Genomic DNA, 22,016 nt, shown 5'->3' on the forward strand with positions numbered 1-22,016 from the left:
TGCAACAAAATAAATAAGTACAGTATAGGAGGGGAATGTAAATGGTCCGGGTTGCCTCACCCACCCTGGCAGTCTCACTTCTTGCTGCGCTTAGCTGACCCACTTGGATGTAGCTCACCCCCTTCTGTGTGTCCGGCTGCCTCAGCGGAGCGCCTGGTGCTCTGGCACGGCTCAGATACAGCGCTGGCCGGGCTGCTGCGGCTGCTGCTGTCCCCAGCCTCGCCCACGTCCAGGGCAGGATTCACCACCGTGTTTGAGATAATTAGTGCCTCCATGGCAGTGGTGATGCGGGCCATGCCCCTGGTCACCTCTGCAGTGTTCTGGGTGAGGCAGTCCTCCATGTTAGCCCCTCGGCGGCATAGCTGGGCGGTTGCTGCGGCAAGGCTGTTGATTGCCCGGTTTTGCACGCGGGCATCACTGCGCCTACTGTGCTCCTGCTCCTCCATCTTACTTCACAGCTGGGTTATGGCGGTAGTCATGCGCCCCAGTCCAGTTGCTATTTCCTTGTTGCTATCAACAAAACTCTTAAATCCCTTTGTCATCTCCCCCATCTGCAGGTTGTGCTCCCGCAATTGGCGCTGGCAAGCCAGGATTGACTTTGCCTGCATCCTTTGGATCCGGACCATGCTCCCCTCCAGCCCTTGGAATACGCTGCCCTCCCATGCTGGTAAAGCACTGCTGGATGTGCGTGGCCGGCGCCGATTGCTGCTGCCCTGCTGTGTGGGCTGGTGTGCCACAGGTGTTGCAGGGGTGGGTGCTGGAGCCTGACCCGCTGCTCCCTCCATGATGTTTAATGGTGCAACGGTGCAACGGTAAAACGGAGGTGGTTATCTTTGGTAATCTCTCCCCAGTCTGGTCGGCAACCTGGTGGCCATCGGCCTTAGGCACACCTCCCTGCCCCACGGTCAAAGTCAGAAACCTAGGTGTTACTTTCGATGACCAGCTTAACTTCATGGCCCATGCAAACAAGGTGGCAGCTAACGCCCACTTCAAGCTCAGAATGGTAAGAAAAATTACACCTTATCTACCAGATTCAGCAGCAAAAACCTTAGTCACCTCTCTAGTGCTTACATCGCTAGACTATTGCAACGGTCTGCTGCTTAATGCTCAGAGCAGAGTTACCAAAAAACTACAGACCGTGCAGAATGCTGCCGCTCGCGTACTGTCAAAAAAACCTAAGTTTGCACCTATTTCGGACACGCTCAAAAGCTACCACTGGTTGTCCATCCACAACAGGGTAAAATTTAAATCTCTGTGCACAGTCTACAAATCTCTACAGGATCAAGGACCTCGATTCCTCAAAAATCAACTGATTCCTTATAACCCACCGAGAACTCTCAGATCCACCTCTCTTAACCAACTAGTGGTTCAACGCAGCTGAACAGCTTCTTGGGGCGATCGCCGCTTCTCTATCGCGGCCCCATGACTTTGGAACACCCTACCTAACCACATAAAAACAAGTCCCACACTTCTTCAGTTCAGAAAAAAACTGAAAACATGGTTATTCAATCAGTAATTCACATCTACGTACTTCCTGATCATGGTGAGACAACAATGCATTTTAGCGCCGAGACGCCCACGGGTAATTGTACGCGCTCTACAAATGGCATTAATAAATAAATAAATAAATAAATAAATGCTCCTGGCAGGAGATGTGGCAGGTGGTGGGTGGGTCTGTGTGGGTGAGTTCTCCGGTGAGAACTGCAATGGGGGCGTTAGTGACAGTCGGGGGGAGTGGGGAAATGAGAGGGTATGTCCTGTGTCATCCTCATTGCCCACGGCACTGCTGTTCTCCTCCTCCTCCTCCTGTGATGGTACAATGCTGCTTGGCCCTGCCACCGCACTGGCTGATGGTGCTGGAGCTGGAGCTTGTGTAGCTGCTGCTCCACTGTCTGATGGTGCTGGAGCTGGAGCTTGTGTAACTGCTGCTCCACTGTCTGATGGTGCTGGAGCTGGAGCTTGTGGAGCTGCTGTTCCACTGCCTGATGGTGCTGGAGCTGGAGCTTGTGTAGCTGCTGCTCCCCCGCCTGATGGTGCTGGAGCTGGAGCTTGTGTAGCTGCTGCTTCACTGTCTGATGGTGCTGGAGCTGGAGCTTGTGTAGCTGCTGCTCCACTGTCTGATGGTGCTGGAGCTGGAGCTTGTGTAGCTGCTGCTTCACTGTCTGATGGTGCTGGAGCTGGAGCTTGTGTAGCTGCTGCTCCACTGCCCGATGGTGCTGGAGCTGGAGCTTGTGTAGCTGCTGCTCCACTGTCTGATGGTGCTGGAGCTGGAGCTTGTGTAGCTGCTGCTTCACTGTCCGATGGTGCTGGAGCTGGAGCTTGTGTAGCTGCTGCTCCACTGTCCGATGGTGCTGGAGCTGGAGCTTGTGGTGCTGCTGCTCCACTGTCCGATGGTGCTGGAGCTGGAGCTTGTGTAGCTGCTGCTTCACTGTGTGATGGTGCTGGAGCTTGAGCTTGTGTAGCTGCTGCTCCACTGCCCGATGGTGCTGGAGCTGGAGCTTGTGTAGCTGCTGCTCCCCCGCCTGATGGTGCTGGAGCTGGAGCTTGTGTAGCTGCTGCTTCACTGTCTGATGGTGCTGGAGCTGGAGCTTGTGTAGCTGCTGCTCCACTGTCTGATGGTGCTGGAGCTGGAGCTTGTGTAGCTGCTGCTTCACTGTCTGATGGTGCTGGAGCTGGAGCTTGTGGAGCTGCTGCTCCACTGTCTGATGGTGCTGGAGCTGGAGCTTGTGGAGCTGCTGCTCCACTGTCTGATGGTGCTGGAGCTGGAGCTTGTGGAGCTGCTGCTCCACTGTCTGATGGTGCTGGAGCTGGAGCTTGTGTAGCTGCTGCTCCACTGTCTGATGGTGCTGGAGCTGGAGCGTGTGTAGCTGCTGCTCCACTGTCTGATGGTGCTGGAGCTGGAGCTTGTGGAGCTGCTGTTCCACTGCCTGATGGTGCTGGAGCTGGAGCTTGTGTAGCTGCTGCTCCACTGTCTGATGGTGCTGGAGCTGGAGATTGTGGAGCTGCTGTTCCACTGCCTGATGGTGCTGGAGCTGGAGCTTGTGTAGCTGCTGCTTCACTGTCTGATGGTGCTGGAGCTTGTGTAGCTGCTGCTCCACTGTCTGATGGTGCTGGAGCTGGAGCTTGTGTAGCTGCTGCTTCACTGTCTGATGGTACTGGAGCTGGAGCTTGTGTAGCTGCTGCTCCACTGTCTGATGGTGCTGGAGCTGGAGCTTGTGTAGCTGCTGCTCCACTGTCTGATGGTGCTGGAGCTGGAGCTTGTGGAGCTGCTGTTCCACTGCCTGATGGTGCTGGAGCTGGAGCTTGTGTAGCTGCTGCTCCACTGCCTGATGGTGCTGGAGCTGGAGCTTGTGGAGCTGCTGTTCCACTGTCTGATGGTGCTGGAGCTGGAGCTTGTGTAGCTGCTGCTTCACTGTCTGAGGGTGCTGGAGCTGGAGCTTGTGTAGCTGCTGCTCCACTGTCTGATGGTGCTGGAGCTGGAGCTTGTGTAGCTGCTGCTCCACTGTCTGATGGTGCTGGAGCTGGAGCTTTTGTAGCTGCTGCTCCACTGTCTCATGGTGCTGGAGCTTGTGTAGCTGCTGCTCCACTGTCTGATGGTGCTGGGGCTGGAGCTTGTGTAGCTGCTGCTCCACTGCCTGATGGTGCTGGAGCTGGAGCTTGTGGAGCTGCTGCTCCACTGCCTGATGGTGCTGGAGCTGCAGCTTGTGGAGCTGCTGCTCCACTGTCTGATGGTGCTGGAGCTGGAGCTTGTGGAGCTACTGCTCCACTGTCTCATGGTGCTGGAGCTTGTGGAGCTGCTGCTCCACTGTCTGATGGTGCTGGAGCTGGAGCTTGTGTAGCCACTGCTCCACTGTCTGATGGTGCTGGAGCTGGAGCTTGTATAGCCGCTGCTCCACTGTCTGATGGTGCTGGAGCTGGAGCTTGTGTAGCTGCTGCTCCACTGCCTGATGGTGCTGGAGCTGGAGCTTGTGTAGCTGCTGCTCCACTGCCTGATGGTGCTGGAGCTGGAGCTTGTGTAGCTGCTGCTCCACTGTCTGATGGTGCTGGAGCTGGAGCTTGTGTAGCTGCTGCTCCACTGTCTGATGGTGCTGGAGCTGGAGCTTGTGTAGCTGCTGCTTCACTGTCTGATGGTGCTGGAGCTGGAGCTTGTGTAGCTGCTGCTCCACTGTCTGATGGTGCTGGAGCTGGAGCTTGTGTAGCTGCTGCTTCACTGTCTGATGGTGCTGGAGCTGGAGCTTGTGTAGCTGCTGCTCCACTGTCCGATGGTGCTGGAGCTGGAGCTTGTGTAGCTGCTGCTCCACTGTCTGATGGTGCTGGAGCTGGAGCTTGTGTAGCTGCTGCTCCACTGTCTGATGGTGCTGGAGCTTGTGTAGCTGCTGCTCCACTGTCTGATGGTGCTGGAGTTGGGGCTTGTGTAGCTGCTGCTCCACTGTCTGATGGTGCTGGAGCTGGAGCTTGTGTAGCTGCTGCTCCACTGTCTCATGGTGCTGGAGCTTGTGTAGCTGCTGCTCCACTGTCTCATGGTGCTGGAGCTGGAGCTTGTGGAGCTGCTGCTCCACTGTCTGATGGTGCTGGAGCTGGAGCTTGTGTAGCCGCTGCTCCACTGTCTGATGGTGCTGGAGCTGGAGCTTGTGTAGCCGCTGCTCCACTGTCTGATGGTGCTGGAGCTGGAGCTTGTGTAGCTGCTGCTCCACTGCCTGATGGTGCTGGAGCTGGAGCTTGTGTAGCTGCTGCTCCACTGCCTGATGGTGCTGGAGCTGGAGCTTGTGTAGCTGCTGCTCCACTGTCTGATGGTGCTGGAGCTGGAGCTTGTGTAGCTGCTGCTCCACTGTCTGATGGTGCTGGAGCTGGAGCTTGTGTAGCTGCTGCTCCACTGTCTGATGGTGCTGGAGCTGGAGCTTGTGTAGCTGCTGCTCCACTGTCTGATGGTGCTGGAGCTGGAGCTTGTGTAGCTGCTGCTCCACTGTCCGATGGTGCTGGAGCTTGTGTAGCTGCTGCTCCGCTGTCTGATGGTGCTGGAGCTGGAGCTTGTGTAGCTGCTGCTCCACTGCCTGATGGTGCTGGAGCTGGAGCTTGTGGAGCTGCTGCTCCACTGTCTGATGGTGCTGGAGCTTGAGCTTGTGGAGCTGCTGCTCCACTGTCTGATGGTGCTGGAGCTGGAGCTTGTGTAGCTGCTGCTCCACTGTCTGATGGTGCTGGAGCTTGTGTAGCTGCTGCTCCACTGTCTGATGGTGCTGGAGCTGGAGCTTGTGGAGCTGCTGCTCCACTGCCTGATGGTGCTGGAGCTGGAGCTTGTGTAGCTGCTGCTCCACTGTCTGATGGTGCTGGAGCTGGAGCTTGTGGAGCTGCTGCTCCACTGCCTGATGGTGCCCCTAGGTATAAAGAAGCATTTGTGAACTGAGTGCAAATGTCTTACAGTCACTACAATAAAAGCATTGCACATCTCATTTTCAATACTCTGATTCAGTTTTTAGGTGCATTTCAGTTGAATGTGCACTGGCATTTGTTACTACAATAGCTGACTACATTTACCATGATGCATTGCTCATGTATGTTGCTAGCAGTACTGGGCTGGGGTTTGGCTGTGCATTGGGGCTAAAGGGGAGGTGTCTGGTAGGGTGTGTCATGCTGCACATGCTTCTTACCTTTAGCTGTAGCTCTGGATGAGCTGTCCATGTCCCCAACTCCCACCACACTGTCGGTCTCAATGGTCGTGGAGACAAGTTCCTCCAGGTCAGTGAGGGGTGGCGCCGGGTTCCTGCCTCCACCTGTTAGTCCTGCCTGCTTGTGCAGCTCGGCAAATTTCCTCTTGGTGAGGCTGCGTATGTCATAAAACCTCTTCTTGAGGTCGTCCAGGCTCCTGGGGGTGACACCAACTGCGTTCACCCTCTCACCGATTGCACTCCACAGCTTCCTCTTGGTGCTCTCTGGGACTGTGAGGGACAGCCTCCCAAACAGCTGCCTGTGGACCCTCACCACCTCCTCCACCAATACTTGGAGCTCCATGCTGCTGAACTTGGCCTTGCGTTTCGCTCAGCCTTCTGGCTCTCAGAGCTGCTTGCCATTTCCACACTGACCAGGATTGTGCTAACACTCTCTCTGCTGCTCACTCTGAATGCTCAGCTCAGGCTGCCTCTCCAGAAAGTTCTAATGAGTTGCACCTGCCTGGGTAGCCACTCCCTGCTAGGGTGGGGGAGGGTGGTTCCACCTCATTGGCTGTTGTCATTAGTTTCACTTTTACTTGCTCGCCGATTCCGTATTTACCGATTCGGTATTCTCCGATTCGGTAAATACCGATTCGGCTAATACCGATTCAGTAAATACCGAATCGGTATTTACAATGCATTCCTATGGGCCTTTTGGCCCATAGGGTTGTATTGCCTTTACCGAATCGGTATTTGCAGATTCGGTATTCGCCGAATCGGTATTTACCGAATCGGAGAATACCGATTCGGTATGTATCGAAACACAATACCGATTGTTTCCGAATCGGTATTGTACCGATTTTTTTTTTAGCTACATGTCATTTTCCGAATTCAAAATACCGATTCGGTAGAAATCGGTATTTTAAATTCGGTAAATGCATTTTACCTACATCGGGCCCATAGTCATTTACCCACTGACGGCAGCTTCAGGACAGTCCTCCATACCCCAGATTCTGCAGAACTTTCAATCAATTGCGGCATCTGCTCACCGTTCGTTTTGTGTAGATGTGAATATGTAGAGGTGTGGTCATTTTCCTTTGGCTGCAGCCGGGCTTGTAAAACCAATCTCTCCTGTTTGAATCACCAAAATGTTGCTTGAATATAAATTTAGCTTTGAAAAAAATGAACGACAACAGATTCGGGTCTGAAGACTGTCTCAAAGCACAATGGCTTTGGCCGTCATTTTATACATTACATGAAGCATCATGAACTGATTTATGCATTTCTTTGGTGACAGATAATTTGGGCATAGTCACAGGGTCATAATTGAGGTGTCTGATAAGAAGCGCAGGTGAGGCTAGACCCTGTGTGGGCACAGTACAGGGTCAGTGTGTGCAGGTCTAGATGTCCGGCATAGGGAGCGTGTGATCACTGTGTGTAATGTGCATGCTGTGTTTGGATTGTTTGTTTGGTCCTAATGTAGTGTGGCATCTGACTTTATGATGTTTTGAAAATGTGCAAACCTCCTGCCTAACATGTTATTGGGGCCAATCTCCTGGGACCTTTTTGGCGTTGCTGTCTATCTGTGGGATCGATATGGGTTTTCCTGTTCACGTGTTTGTCTAAGGGTTATGTGTCTACCGACCATGATCTGTCATCCCGTTGCTTCAGGCTGTGGTCAAAGGGCTTGCCTAACCACGTATTTCTGACATGGGGTTGGGGGGGTGGGTCACAATGAGTACATTCAACAACAGAGATGTAAATTATTTTTTATACGTACATATAACTTGGTGTACATCAACGTCGTATTTTCCAATATTAACAGTTTGTTTGGCTGAGGCCAGTCCAGCCCCCTTCCCTCTTCTGTTGGGTTCCTTGGTTTGCACTTCTCATAAAAATACATGGCCTCGGAGAAGTGTGGAGAGAAGGCCACGGGGGCTCCAGGGCATTTAAAGTCAGGCATTTAGGAAAAGATAAGGTCTGTGTTATATGATAACATCCTGATGTTCTCTCTTTTTCTAACCCCTTCTCTCATTCCTTAAACATTATCACAAAGTTTCTCAATACCATTGTTTCTCTTCTCTCTACATCTTTCTTTTTGACATTTTTCAATTACTTCCTCATTCTTTTTTATAATATTGTTTAGTTTCCCCCCAATTTTTTAACTTCTACTTCATTCCTTCCTTCATTTTCCCTCGATGCTTCTCATATCCTTTCTTCCATGCCTATTTGTTTTCTTTTTATTTTTCTGCTTCCTGTCCACATTTACCATTCCCTCTTTTCTTACATGTCTATTGTCCTTCCACTAACCCTTATTTCTTTTTTCTTCTTCCCTTTCTCACTTCTACCATTTGTCCTCCATTCCTTCCACCCTCTCTCACATTTCTTTTTCTTCACAGTTATATTTTCCGGCTGAGCTGCACGCGGCTCGGACAGTGGGCCATTGGATATGTCAACAAAGATGGCAGCATCCTGCAGACCATCCCAGAGAACAAGCCCCTCGTCCAGTCCTTGATGGAAGGCGAGAGACAGAAATTGTAAGTAGAATATCTTAGTATGCTCCCATATATCTAAAGGGGACCTAGAGACAGGAAGTGATCTGTCTGCCACCACACATAGAACACACAACCCACTTGTCATATACCATTCATTGAATGCAGCCCTCCCTGCTCCAATACACAACAGCCTGTCTGGGGAGGTGCTCTTCAAGAAGAAACCCAGAGGGGGCCTTCTAAGTATGACTCATTCACTTTTCAAGAACTGAGGAGCTGTGTGCAGTCAGAAAGTTGAGACAAGGACAGAGTCCAATCTTTAACCACCTGGTAGATATCTTAGTGGCTCATGATGTAGAGAATGCATCAGACCCAGGTAGCCAGGGGGGTAGAGAGGGGGCCCATCTCTCAACAGAGGAAAATATCACTGGAGAAGATCCACTGGTCTCTGTTGAGGATTCTGACCAGAATGCAGTTGATGAAGCTGACCTGGGCAACCTAGGACTATCTGGAAGTGGAGAGGGCCAAGGCAGGCCCCCTCCGCTCACCCCAGTAGGCATAACACTGGAAACAGAAGGCACAGGTCACATTCCAGTGACTCTGAGCATTCTGATTCTTCAGTAGGGTCCAGTTCCTCTGCTCAGAGGAAAATGACTTCCCATCAGAGGAGAAAGCACAAAGCTAGGATGAAAGAGGTCAAGATTAGGATCAAGAGGCAAGAAGTTACCCTTGCAAAAGAGACCCTGGCTCTTGAAAGAGAGAAAAAGTTGAGTGGGCTAGAGCCCACTGGTGGCAGCATAATTCCTAGAGATAGGGAAAGGTCTCATGACCATAGAAACCTGAACAAGATTGTCTCTCCCTATCAGATTGGGGATGACATCCACAAATGGATAACTGCTTTGGAGAGGGCTTGCAAAGTACAGCAGGTACCCCAGAGTCAGTGTGTTGCAATCGTGTGGCTCTCATTTGCAGACACAAGTAGAGACAATCTCCTCACTGTAAGAGAAGAGGATGCTGACAATTACTATGTCCTGAAGAGTGCTCTGATAGATGGGTTTGGCCTAACAACTGAGCAGTACAGGTTGCTGTTCAGGGATACCCAGAAGATACAGACTCAGGACTGGACTGATTTTGAAGATTGTCTAAGTAAGGCTCTGGAGGGCTGGCTAGTGGGCAGTAAAGTACGTGACTATGCAGGATTGTATAATCTGATTATGAGAGAAGAAATTCTTAACAACTGTCAGAACCAGTTATTGCATCAGCACCTGGTTGACTCTGATCTGACCTCTCCCCAAGAATTGGGAAAGAAGACAGACAAATGGGTCAGAACCAGGGTGAAGCAGAAGGTACAGAACCAAGGTGGTGACCAAAAGAAGCAAGATCAAAAAGGGTGGGGAGAAGGGTAAAGACCAGAAGTCTTCACAAGGCCCCCTAAAAGCTTCTAATGGTGTGGGTTCCCAGCAATCTAAGAAGAAGAAGGCCTGAAGAAACCATGGTGCAAGATTTGTAAGGTTACTACTCGCTGGACCAGTGAATGCACTAAGAAGGAGGCAGCTCAAGCCACCATTGCCCCAAAGGCAACTGTTCCCCCTAGTTCAGCTCCAAGTGGTGGGTTTTTCATGACAGAAGGGTGTAGTATGGTTAACCCTCTGAACTGAGATGGATTCTGGCCTAGTCAGAATACCAACTCAAGCTGTTTTGATCTGTGATGGGGACTTAATTATATCCTCTACTGTGAGTCCCAATAACTTGGGCAAGTACAGACAGACTCCTTTAATTAATGACAAAGTGGCTCAGGCCTACAGGGACACGCGTGCTAGTGTCACAATGGTGATGCCTGGCTTTGTGGACCCTGGACATATCATACTAGGTGAAAATTACCTAGTGACCAATGCTAGCAATGTCACTACCACTCACAGTATGGCAATTGTTCATTTCTCTTGGGGAGGGGTAACTGGCCTCAAAAAGGCTGTGGTTAGCTCAGACCTCCCGGTTTGCTTTGAAATAACCTGGAGACTTCAGCTTGTGCTGAAGTGTAGTATAGGACCCGTGCAGAAATGTTAGGGATATCAGCACATGTCCTTGCTGTGACTAGGTCACAGGTCAGAAATTACAACACTGAACAGGCCCTGGATTCTGGAACAATGGAACAATTGCCTACCAGGAGGAGAAGCAGTAGGATTAAGACAGTGTCTTCCCCCTTGCCTCAGGAAGAGGATCAGCCTTCCAAAGAAACAGATTGTGAGACCCTAGAAGGAACTGTCCTAGAAGAGCTTGAGCCTGATCAGGTTGAGTTTCTTGGGACAGGGGGACCTTCCAGGGCAGATCTGAGGCAGGCGCAGTTGCACTGCCCTTCTCTTGAACCCAAATAAATCGTGGTAGGTTCCGCACTCCTGGTAAGTATTGTAAACAAAGTTACTTACTAAGTATTGATATTGTCGTTGGTGCGACGAATGGTAATCTTGCTGGGCTTCCAAGTTTAAGGTATTAGTAGTTTAAAGGTATGAATCCTGTGAGACAAGATGCATTCCATTCATGCACTCCTTTATAGCTTTCATAAATTTTCATAAACCAATATTTGATGATCAATAATTCATTTATTCATAGCGAAGTTTTTTTGAAGATTTCATTCTTTTCAAAAAGTGTAATACATCATATTTCCAAATTATAGTGTTGCCCAATGCATTTCAAGCATATAGCCCTTCCTCAGGGGACTTCCATTATATCTAGAAACAATAATCATATGTCGTCATTAGTACCTTAATGAAAACATTGTGAATGACATAGAGTCAATGTTTATATATCACGCTGTAAATACATAATATGAATGAAAATACGTAAGTAAGAAAGTGGTCTTATCACCCTGCATGTCTTTCTAAAAAACGTACGTGTTCTGTAAAAAATATGTAAAGACCCAAAGATTGGGCACTGACCTTCGCACTCGTAGTGTGGCGTGTAACGAGTTAGCTGCATTCATAATATGAACATGTATTGACGTATTCTCAACCCACATCTAACATATGAAATAAGCACTCTTTGTGATTAAGATGTGATATTTACGTACGTTTTGCTATGTACACAGTTTACATTTAATTATCACGATTTATCACTGTTTTTATTAATTTTCATTATTTTTCCGTGCCCTACATGCAACTATATACGATAAAAGGTCTATGTTCTGTGGACATGGAGTAATCACATTTGACAGGTAAACCGTTTTCTATGTTTACGCAGCCATCGCGTCAGACATAAACAAACGCCGTAACCATAGTGGTTTTAAACCATAGAGTGCGGCGGTATAGAGCGCCGCACGCCAAGCATAGCGAGGGAGGAACAACCACATTACGGACCCGGTAAGATACGGCCAGTTACCGTATTAAAAAATAGACGCAATATGTCTGACATGTTCCGCGTTACTTAAACGAATTCAGTTTCATTTATATTTTCATTTATACTTTTGCAGCTAACTCGTTACACGCCACACTACGAGTGCGAAGGTCAGTGCCCAATCTTTGGGTCTTTACATATTTTTTACAGAACACGTACGTTTTTTAGAAAGACATGCAGGGTGATAAGACCACTTTCTTACTTACGTATTTTCATTCTTATTATGTATTTACAGCGTGATATATAAACATTGACTCTATGTCATTCACAATGTTTTCATTAAGGTACTAATGACGACATATGATTATTGTTTCTAGATATAATGGAAGTCCCCTGAGGAAGGGCTATATGCTTGAAATGCATTGGGCAACACTATAATTTGGAAATATGATGTATTACACTTTTTGAAAAGAATGAAATCTTCAAAAAAACTTCGCTATGAATAAATGAATTATTGATCATCAAATATTGGTTTATGAAAATTTATGAAAGTTATAAAGGAGTGCATGAATGGAATGCATCTTGTCTCACAGGATTCATACCTTTAAACTTCTCTTGAACCCCTCAGACAGCAAGCTGCTGCTGAGGCTGCAGGGAATGCTAGTTGGACCCACAAAGTCTATTGGGATGATGGGCTCCTGTACTCAGAGGCTAGAGACCCCAAGCCTGGTGCTTCCAGGAGATTGGTCATACCTTTGGCATTCAGGGGCTTCCTTCTTACATTAGCCCATGATATTCCCCTTGCAGGACATCTTGGCCAGAACAAGACTTGGGGCAGGCTTGTCCCTCACTTTCACTGGCCTCCTATGTCAGAGGATACCAAGGAGTTTTGTCGCTCCTATGTTACCTGCCAAGCCAGTGGCAAGTCAGGTGGTACCACAAAGCCCCCCTAATACCACTACCTGTGGTGGGGGTTCCCTTTGAACATGTAGAGATTGACATTGTTGGACCAATGGATCCCCAAACAGCATCTGGGCACAGGTTTATTCTGGTGGTAGTGGATCATGCCACCAGGTACCCAGAAGCTATTCCCCTAAGGGTCACAACAGCACCTGTTGTGGCAAGAGCCCTCCTGGGAGTTTTCTCAAGAGTGGGTTTTCTGAAGGAGGTTGTCTCAGACAGAGGTGCAAACTTTATGTCTGGATATTTGACTACTATGTGGAAGGAGTGTGGAGTGAACTACAAGTTCACCACACCCTATCATCCACAGTGCAATGGTCTAGTTGAGAGATTCAACAAGACTTTAAAGGGCATGATTAAGGGTCTCCTTGAAAAGCTTAGGCGGAGATGGGACATCCTGCTGCCCTTCCTTTTGTTTGCTTACAGAGAGGTCCCACAGAAGGGGGTTGGCTACAGCCCTTTTGAACTTCGGTTTGGGCATCCTGTAAGAGGACCCCTGTGTGAATCACAGCAAAAAGTGGGGGTGACCATAGGAAGCAGACTCTACTCTCCTACACTGATATTAGTTTATTTGTTGTTATCTCTGATGTGCAGATCCTGATAGGAGTTTATTTGTTGTTATCTGTAATGTACGGATCCTGTCATTAGTTGATTGGTTGTTATCTCTAATGTACAGATCCTGATATTAGTTGATTTGTATTTGTCTGTTGGCTCTCATGTATAGATCCTGATATGTGTTTATTTGTTGTTGTCTGTTGATTCTCATGTATAGATCCTGATATGAGTTTATTTTTTGTTGTCTGTTGGCTCTCATGTACAGATCCTGATATGAGTTTATTTGTTGTTATCTCTGATGTACAGATCCTGATATTAGTTGATTTGTTGTTGTCTGTTGGCTCTAATGTACAGATACATCCTTCTGTTGGTTAGGTTGTTGTCTGCTGGCCCTAAGATACAGATCTTGATATTAGTTTGTTTGTTGTCTGTTGGTTCTAATATACAGATCCTGATTTTGGTTGGTGTGTCTTGCTGTTCTGCCTCATTGGTTACGTCATACCTGGTCTGTAGGTTGGTAGTTTATGGTTAAATAGTGTGTGGTTGCTTAGTTTGACGTTTAAAGTCTGTTAATGGTGGGTTCTGATACACAATGTGCTACTGACCAGTAAAGTTAGTTGAACTAAACCTGCAGTCTTTGTGTCTCCCTTTGAACAGCTACTTGTACCCGGATGGAAGGAGTGTCAACCCTGACCTCTCCCACCTGAGTCGACATTCTTCCAAGAACTGCATTGAGGTGACCAAGGTCAGTGAGTGCTCTGTCTCGGATCAACCAAACTTTTCAGTGTGAAGTGCTCTCGAAAGCGGATGTTACTGGATAACATGCTTCCTGCCCAATCTTCATACCTACATAACCTAACACAACACAACATAAAGACATAACATAACATGCATATTTGTAAAGCACACAATCACGGCGAAGGGTATCTTGCACTGAATAACAGATGTTTTATGTTGCCCAACTCACTGGTACTCATTTTATCGTCCTCAGAGTGATGAAAGTCTGAGTGGACCCACAGGGATTTGAACCTGTGGCCACAAGATCAAATACTGACCCCTACACTTGACGCATAAGTCCAGTAGGTCACCAGTCACCAAGATGAAGTTGAGAAGTTCAGTGGATGATCATGCGCAGCGACCTAAGTTAAATGCACATGTTATTGAAACAATGGACTTGGAAGAAACAGAGAGCATTAGGACGGCTCCATCCGGCCCTTCGGTGAGAGTGGGGGCAGCACCCTTACCGCTCCCTAAGGTCACGCACCGGATCAAGACCTTACCCTTATTGCTCAACTCAACTCTGTGGGCTGTAGTATCTTCTACGTTTTATTTCTGTTAAGCCAGGCCCTGCCACACCTCCTTCCCACAAAACATGAAGCCACTATTGCACCTGACTGCTTTGTTTCTAAGTTGGATTGTTGTAACGGCCTTGGGCCTGCCAAGTAAGTAACAAGACTTCATCATAGAGAGAAGCAATTCCATTGATTGTTCAATCATGTCTCTCCAGCGTGGAGAGGTCGGGATCCGGCGTTAGATCAGAGCATTCACATCAAACCTGACAGGCAGCTGAACCCAAAGGCAGAAATGTAATAGAGATTAATTCTAGGCAAGGGTTCCGAGAATGGAGCCGCGCACTTTACTGCGCCGTGATGTAGTGTTGTTTAAAGAGTCGCCGCTGCAACTCTTTCCTAAGTTGGAGCAGCCTTTAGGTGGTTCTCGTGGAATGCTGGGATGTGGTTCCAGATCCTGAATGCACAGATGCTGCCTTCATTTTTGTTTTTTACCCTTCTTAGTCTGGTGGTGACCTAGCTGGGGATGTGGGGCGAGAGCCACCACAGATGGTGGCTGCACCTCATTCATCCACCTAACACTTTTCAAACCATCACCCGTTGTTGACATGATCATGTCCATAACTTGAAAACTTCGGTTTTAGAGCTGTTTACACCATGGATCAGTCCCCCTCCCTCATCCGTGTTCTCTTTCCACATTTAACGGATAGTCAACCTTGGTGCCAAGGTCAGTCAACACCCCGACAGCATCCACCTTCATATAATTCATGTCAGTCAACGGCATCATCATTTAAAAACTGTCTCACGCTCGGTTAAATATGGATGTTTAATTTCAGTCTCCGATAGTGCCACCTCTTCAACTTATCTTTCCCAACATAATATACAATGTTGTATTTGTATCGCGCCAATCACTCTTGTGACAGCATCACCACACATTCTGTGTCTCAAAGCCCTTTCTCCAGGTTGGGGACGGCTAATCACATGCTGGCAAGAAGACCTGGACATCATGGTACCAACTATCACTTCGATGGAATATGAATACCTGCCCATCTGTAGGAGACTTAAGAAACGACGTTTCGAACCTATGAGTTAATAAAGGTTCATCCTCAGGACATTAAATATATGCCTTCTACTTTTATAAAGTTTTAAAAAGTCACAAATAACAGCTGTAGGACGAATTTCACCCGTAGACGCGGATCGCATTGTCGGCCCGTCTTCGTTTGATTCAGCAAATCATCAAATTGCGGAGGCTGCATTGCTGCTTAATTGGTAGTTCTTAAACACTCAGGCTATTGTCATCTGTGCCATCCATGCAGGGGTTGAGAAAGTTAATTGCGACTTTTTACAACTTTATAAAAGTAGAAGGCATATATTTAATGTCTTGAGGATGAACCTTTATTAACTCATAGGTTCGAAACACCGTCGACTGTGTCACACTATATGTATATGGAATGTATTATTTGATGCCAGCAATAGTGTGCAATTATTATCGTCTGACTGTGAATTGACTACACAGACTGATGAGTTGCCTTGTTTGTCTTTTTCTTTAGTGTGTCAGTTTGACATCGGCTGGTGTCCTGCTCCTATCACCTTTTAAAGTTTCCTGTAAATTGCTTACTAGAAAATAAATCTGTCCGGCTGGACAAAGAGTATAGCGTCCCTTGTCTAGGGACTGTAGGAGAGTGGGGTCTGCAATCCTATGGTCACCCCCGATTTTTGCTTTTTGCTTCACTGGTTTACGACTTTCCCTGGCTGTGGGCCTGCTAATCAGACCCACAGCCTAGCTGTTCTCTCTCTAAATTGACTCACATGTACCCTAGGTGCATTTACCAATTGGTACTGGGCCACCTTATCAGTCCCTGTACAGCATACCTTAGGTATCCAGGGCATAGGTGTACCCAGGGCCTACCAGGGGCTGCAGCATGTATTTGCCACCCCTGGCTGGCCACTCAAATCTGACACAACTGGCTGCACGACAGCTGGGGCAAGGTGGTGTAATCACCCTTTGCTTCAGATATAGTATACCTATATCTAACCCTAAAATGGACACATGTATTCCTATCAGTCACTCCTATGGCAGGCCTTAACAATCCTGAAGGCAGAGTGCTTGGAATTATGTGAGATGGTGCTCTGGCATGAGCTGAGCCCGTTTGCAGCTTGCGGAACCAAGTCCTAATAGCTGTTCCATGATAACGCGTACCATATACTCTTAAATGCATTATAATCCTCGCGGTTATTTGCTAACTTTGGTATGGCTTTATCAAAACATGTCGAGTAAGGTGTCATACGAATTGGAATACTAACCCCTCGCCAATTCTGGCGACGGGGTTAGCATTCCACCCTTCTAGAGGGACACGACATGTATGTAACTGTGAACCCCGGTTAAAGTTAACTCGGGCCTCAGCATCACAAAATGGATGCTGCCACTACAGACACAAGTCTGACCTCCTGCTGCTGGGAGTTCTTCCAGCGAGGAGAGCTCGGACAAAGGGTTTCCTGTCAGGGGCGGTGCTAGCACCATCCCAGACAGGGGTTTGGTTATCCCAGGTAGGCAGGGCTGAGAGAAAGGTGACTTAAGTGGCACCCCGGTGCTCACTGTGCTTATGCCGGCTCAAACCAGTTCCAGGGGCACCCCAGCCCCTGAGCTGGGGAAAGTCCGGACAAGGGAGAGGGGTGTAACCACCCCCCTCCTGGTCCCACCCATGGGCAGGACCTAGTCGCGTGCCAGCCCCTTTTCTTAGAATAAAGGTAGGAGCGGGCCCCCTTCCCAAATTAGATAATCTTGAACGACTTCCCACGAAAGGAACTCTTGACTTTCTCTGAAGACTCTCCCTTGTGGCTAAGGAGTAGCCACCCTGCACCCGCAGGCATCACCTAAGCATTGCGGTTTGCTGCACGTCCATCCTCCGGATCAAGACTGACCAGCTCGACGAGACCCGGATTCCCTGGCATCTCTGACCTCTACCTGCATCATTCGTGGGTGTGACGAGACCTGAGGGACCGGCCATCTTCTAAACCTGCACGACGCTTAACCAGCACGACCGCCGAGGGATCCTCGAGTGAGTGCACTGGGGTTTGAGAAGCCCCAACCCAGAGCAGCTCCAGCACCGAAGTCCAGTCCTCCAGCATCCACGAGATCTGCGTGGGGCCCTTCTGCTCTTTGCTGCTTACCGCATGGTCCGGTCACTTGCTCGTTGGCTAGTGGCCCTCTTGCCAACGCACCACGACGATTACACCGCTGGTCTGGTTGCTCCAGACTGGCCCTTGCTCCCTTCCAAGAGAGGAGCACCCGGACCCTCCTGGTCCACTCCAGACGCCATCTTGACTCCACCGCGTGGGCTTGCCTTAGCCAAGGCTTGTTGCTCCAATCCTGGTGCAGCATCGCCGACAGCAGACACCCTCATGGGACAGCTCTTACCTCCAGCCTGGTCGCCGACAACGCCTCCTGGCCCGTGTGACTGCAGAGTCCAGCGTCGCCCACTCACCTGGTCGAGGTGACTTGTTCCGGTGCCATCCTGGTGCCCACACAATCACTGGCTAGTGATTAAGAACTGAGTCCCCTCTGCTTTCAGGTCGTCTCCATCACCGATCCAGGCTTGGATCACTCCGAACATCTTCACTGGTTACCTGCCAGCAACTTCTTCTTTCAGGCTCCATAGACTACAACGAGGATTCCCGACGTCTTTTGAACCCTATGCAGCCGCAGCCCCTGGGCTAGGTAACCCGAGCATTTCGGTGCTCCAACGCAGGTTCACTATCTAAGTGTCCAGATCCTTTTTCGTTTTAAGTCTACCTAGTCGGATTCGTCCGAAAACAGTGACTTTAGAAATACTAGCCTCCATAGACTTTGTCCCGCATCCCGCGTGAGAGTGCACACTCTGCACCCGATCTCCCTAGGCCTCCTGCTCCTAACCTTAGGGTTCAGTAGTGTAGTCCTAGCGATCCTGAAGTCTCTGGATCTTGTTACTTACCTGCTAGTATTTCGCATTCCACTTTTAGAGTATATGGTTTTTCGTGCCCCTCGGGCATTTGTGTAAATTGTGCAACTTGAAGTATTTTCGTAAGAGTTTTGTATTGTGCTTAGCTCCCTGACTCATAAAGAGTCCAGGGTTGTTGTGTTATAAATTAATATCCTTTATTTTCATAACAACTTGTGTGGTGTCCTTTCACTTGGTGTTCAAGGGGTATATGTGATGGTAAAACAGCTGGCTTAACGCGCCCTCTAGAGTTTAGCCTGAAGACTGCTTTTGTCCACGCTACTAGGATAGCTGGTCTATAAGGTTGACTTACAACCAATCATCAATAAGGGTCGTTTGGTTTGATACACAGTGATCACTAGAATAGTGAGCACTATATGTCAGGCCAACTTCTCACAGGGACCACTGTCCTGTTTAAAGATATAACTACCCTAAGGTCCCTAGCATATTGCTTCCTTGGGTTCCCTTGTGCACTAAAAATGGCATCACCATAACTGGTATTCTATTCTATGCTTATTTCTAAAGCACATGGTTACCCGGAGGCTTCCCCACGCCGACCCTGAACTGCCAAGCCATGCCTTCCCTGGACCGGAAACAAGCTTCCGAGGACTGGTTTCTGGTAATGGACGCAGCATCTGAACCAATCCGGTTTCCAGTCCAGGGAAGGCATGGCTTGGTAGTTCGGGCTGGACTGTTCCCATGAGGCACAGGGTCAGACTGATTTGCATATAGCCATGTCTGAACTGGGGTGGCAGAGTGGGCTAAAGAACAGTGATGGATCAAGCCCAGATCTTTTGACTGGGTGTGAGTGTTTGATTGATTCAGATGCTCCGTCGATCACCACCCCCTTTTGTACCGCTTTTGGCCGCCATAAGTGTGGCAGGGTATGCTCAGACGTGAGTCCCTTGCTCACTTTGCCACTGGATTCAAGCAAGCCGGGCTGAAGACGGCTGGAATGCCAGAAACGGGTCCTCGGAAGCTTGTTTCCGGTCCAGGGAAGGCATGGCTTGGTAGTTTTGGCTGGACTGTTCCCATGAGGCACAGGGTCAGACTGATTTGCATATAGCCATGTCTGAACTGGGGTGGCAGAGTGGGCTAAAGAACGGTGATTGTTCAAACCCAGATCTTTTGACTGGGTGTGAGTGTTTGATTGGTTCAGATGCTCCGTCGATCACCACCCCCTTTTGTACCGCTTTTGGCCGCCATAAGTGTGGCAGGGTATGCTCAGACGGGAGTCCCTTGCTCACGTTGCCACTGGATTCAAGCAAGCCGGGCTGAAGACAGCTGGAATGCCAGAAACCAGTCCTCGGAAGCTTGTTTCCGGTCCAGGGAAGGCATGGCTTGGTAGTTCGGGCTGGACTGTTCCCATGAGGCACAGGGTCAGACTGATTTGCATATAGCGATGTCTGAACTGGGGTAGCAGAGTGGGCTAAAGAACGGTGATGGATCAAACCCAGATCTTTTGACTGGGTGTGAGTGATTTATTGGTTCAGATGCTCCGTCCATCACCACCCCCTTTTGTACCGCTTTTGGCCGCCATAAGTGTTCATGTGTTCATAAATTTATATAGCGCACTACTCACCCAGAGGGTCTCAAGGCGCTTGGGGGAGGGGGTGCTTTTACTTATCGAATATCCAAGTTTTAAGTTGCTTTCTGAAGGAGAGGTGGTTCTGAGTAAGGCAAAGGTGGGTGGGGAGAGAATTCCAGGTTTTGGCCGCTAAGTAGGAGAAGGATCTTCCCCCCATGGTGGATCTATGGATGCGCGGAATTGTGGCGAGGGCTTGATTGGACGATCGTAGTTGGCGGGTGGGGGTGTAGAAGGACAGTCGCGTGTTGAGGCATTCGGGTCCTAGGTCGTAGAGGGCTTTGTGTGCGTGGGTGAGGAGACGGAACGTTATTCTCTTGTTGAAGGGGAGCCAGTGGAGGTCTTTCAGGTGACCGGAAATATGAGCTTGACGAGGGATGTCCAATATGAGTCTGGCTGAGGCGTTTTGGATGCGTTGGAGTTTTTTCTGTAGTTTGGCTGTGGTTCCGGTGTAAAGGGTGTTTCCGTAATCCAGTCGGCTGGTGACCAGTGCGTGAATGACCGTCTTTCTTGTTTCGGTGGGGATCCAACGGAAGACTTTTTTGAGCATGCGTAGGATGTTGAAGCATGATGATGAGACGGCGTTGGCTTGTCTGGTCATCGAGAGGGAGGAGTCCAGGATGAAGCCCAGGTTACATGTGTGATCTGTAGGTATGGGTGCGGTTCCCAGGGCCGGTGGCCACCAAGAGTCGTCCCAGGCAGAGGGGGAAGAGCCTAAGATGAGGACTTCCGTTTTGTCTGAGTTTAATTGTAAACGGTTGTTCTTCATCCATACGGCTACTTCTTTCATTCCTTCGTGTTGGTTGGTTTTGGCAGTGTTTGGGTCTTTGGTGAGAGAGAGGATCAGCTGGGTGTCTTCTGCGTAGGAGATGATGTTGAGGTTGTGTTGGCGCATGATGGAAGCGAGGGGACTCATGTAAACGTTGAAGAGGGTGGGACTGAGTGATGATCCTTGAGGTATGCCGCAGATGACTTCGGTGGCTTCAGATCTAAAAGGGGGTAGGCGGACTCTTTGGGTTCTTCCGGCGAGGAACGAGATGATCCAGTCCAATGCTTTTCCTTGTATTCCGACGTTGCTGAGGCGTTGTATGAGGGTGCTGTGACAGACTGTGCCGAAGGCTGCGGAGAGGTCAAGTAGGATGAGGGCGGCTGTATCTCCGTTGTCCAGTAGAGTGCGAATGTTGTCTGTTGCTGCGATGAGGGCGGTTTCGGTGCTGTGTTTGGCTTGGAAGCCGGACTGTGAGGGGTCGAGGGATTTGTTGGATTCAAGGAAGGCGGCGAGCTGACTGTTGACGGCTTTCTCAATGACTTTGGCAGGGAATGGAAGTAGCGAGATGGGGCGGTAGTTCTTAAGTTCAGTGGGGTCTGCTGTGGGTTTCTTCAGAAGGGCGCTGAGTTCGGCATGTTTCCAGCTTTCCGGGAAGGTAGCGGAGTTGAAGGAACAGTTGATGACATCGCGGAGATGGCGTGCGATGATCGAGTCTGCTTTGTTGAAAATGTGGTGGGGACATGGGTCGGTTGGCGATCCTGAGTGTATGGAGTTCATCAGGCGGATGGTGTCTTCGGTGGTGATTGGGTTCCAGGCGTAAAGGTTGTTAGAGTGCGGTTTTGGTTCGTGGGTAGGTGGAGTGGGCTGGTCTTCGGGCTGGTTTTTGAAGCTGTTATGTATGTCGGCGATTTTGTTGTGGAAGAATGAGGTTAGAGAGTCGCAGAGGTCTTGGGAGGGAGTGATGTCGTTGGTGCCGGTGGTGGGGTTTGTAAATTCTTTGACGATGTTGAATAGTTCCTTGCTGTTTTGGGCGTTGTTGTCGAGTCGATCCTTGAATGCGGATTTCTTGGTGGATTGGATGAGTTGGTGGTGTTTGCGGGTGGCGTTCTTGAAGGAGGCCAGGTTGTCGGTGGTTGGGTTTTTTCTCCAGGCTTTCTCGAGGGTACGACAGAGCTTCTTGGATTTCTTAAGGTCGTCATTGAACCAGGGGGCTTTTTTGCTGTCTTGCTTGATTTGATGATTTTTCAAGGGTGCAAGTTCATCAGCGCTGTTGGTGATCCATAGTGTGATGTTGGTGGCTGCTTGATTTGGGTCCGATGATTTGTCAGGAAGGTTTTGGTGAAGCGATGTGAGGAGCTGGTCGGTGGTGATTTTGTTCCAGTTTCTTCGGGGAATTGGTTGTGGCTGGTGGTCTTTT

The 22,016-nt window shown here is 49.2% G+C and overlaps 1 protein-coding gene across 6 annotated transcripts in view; it reads left to right on the forward strand.

Annotated features, from left to right (window-relative positions):
- The window catches only part of CBLC (Cbl proto-oncogene C), a 216,203-nt gene that overhangs the window by 92,492 nt on the left and 101,695 nt on the right, over positions 1-22,016 (forward strand). For all 6 annotated transcript variants that reach the window (XM_086933142.1, XM_086933140.1, XM_086933141.1 and 3 more), the window contains exons 5-6: positions 8,045-8,182; positions 13,637-13,724. In XM_086933142.1, the coding sequence (XP_086789268.1) occupies positions 8,045-8,182; positions 13,637-13,724 (226 nt within the window). The remainder of the gene's footprint in view (positions 1-8,044; positions 8,183-13,636; positions 13,725-22,016) is intronic.

This window comes from Lissotriton vulgaris, chromosome 7 (assembly GCF_964263255.1).
Source record: "Lissotriton vulgaris chromosome 7, aLisVul1.2, whole genome shotgun sequence".
In the NCBI taxonomy this organism is placed as follows: Eukaryota; Metazoa; Chordata; class Amphibia; order Caudata; family Salamandridae; genus Lissotriton; species Lissotriton vulgaris.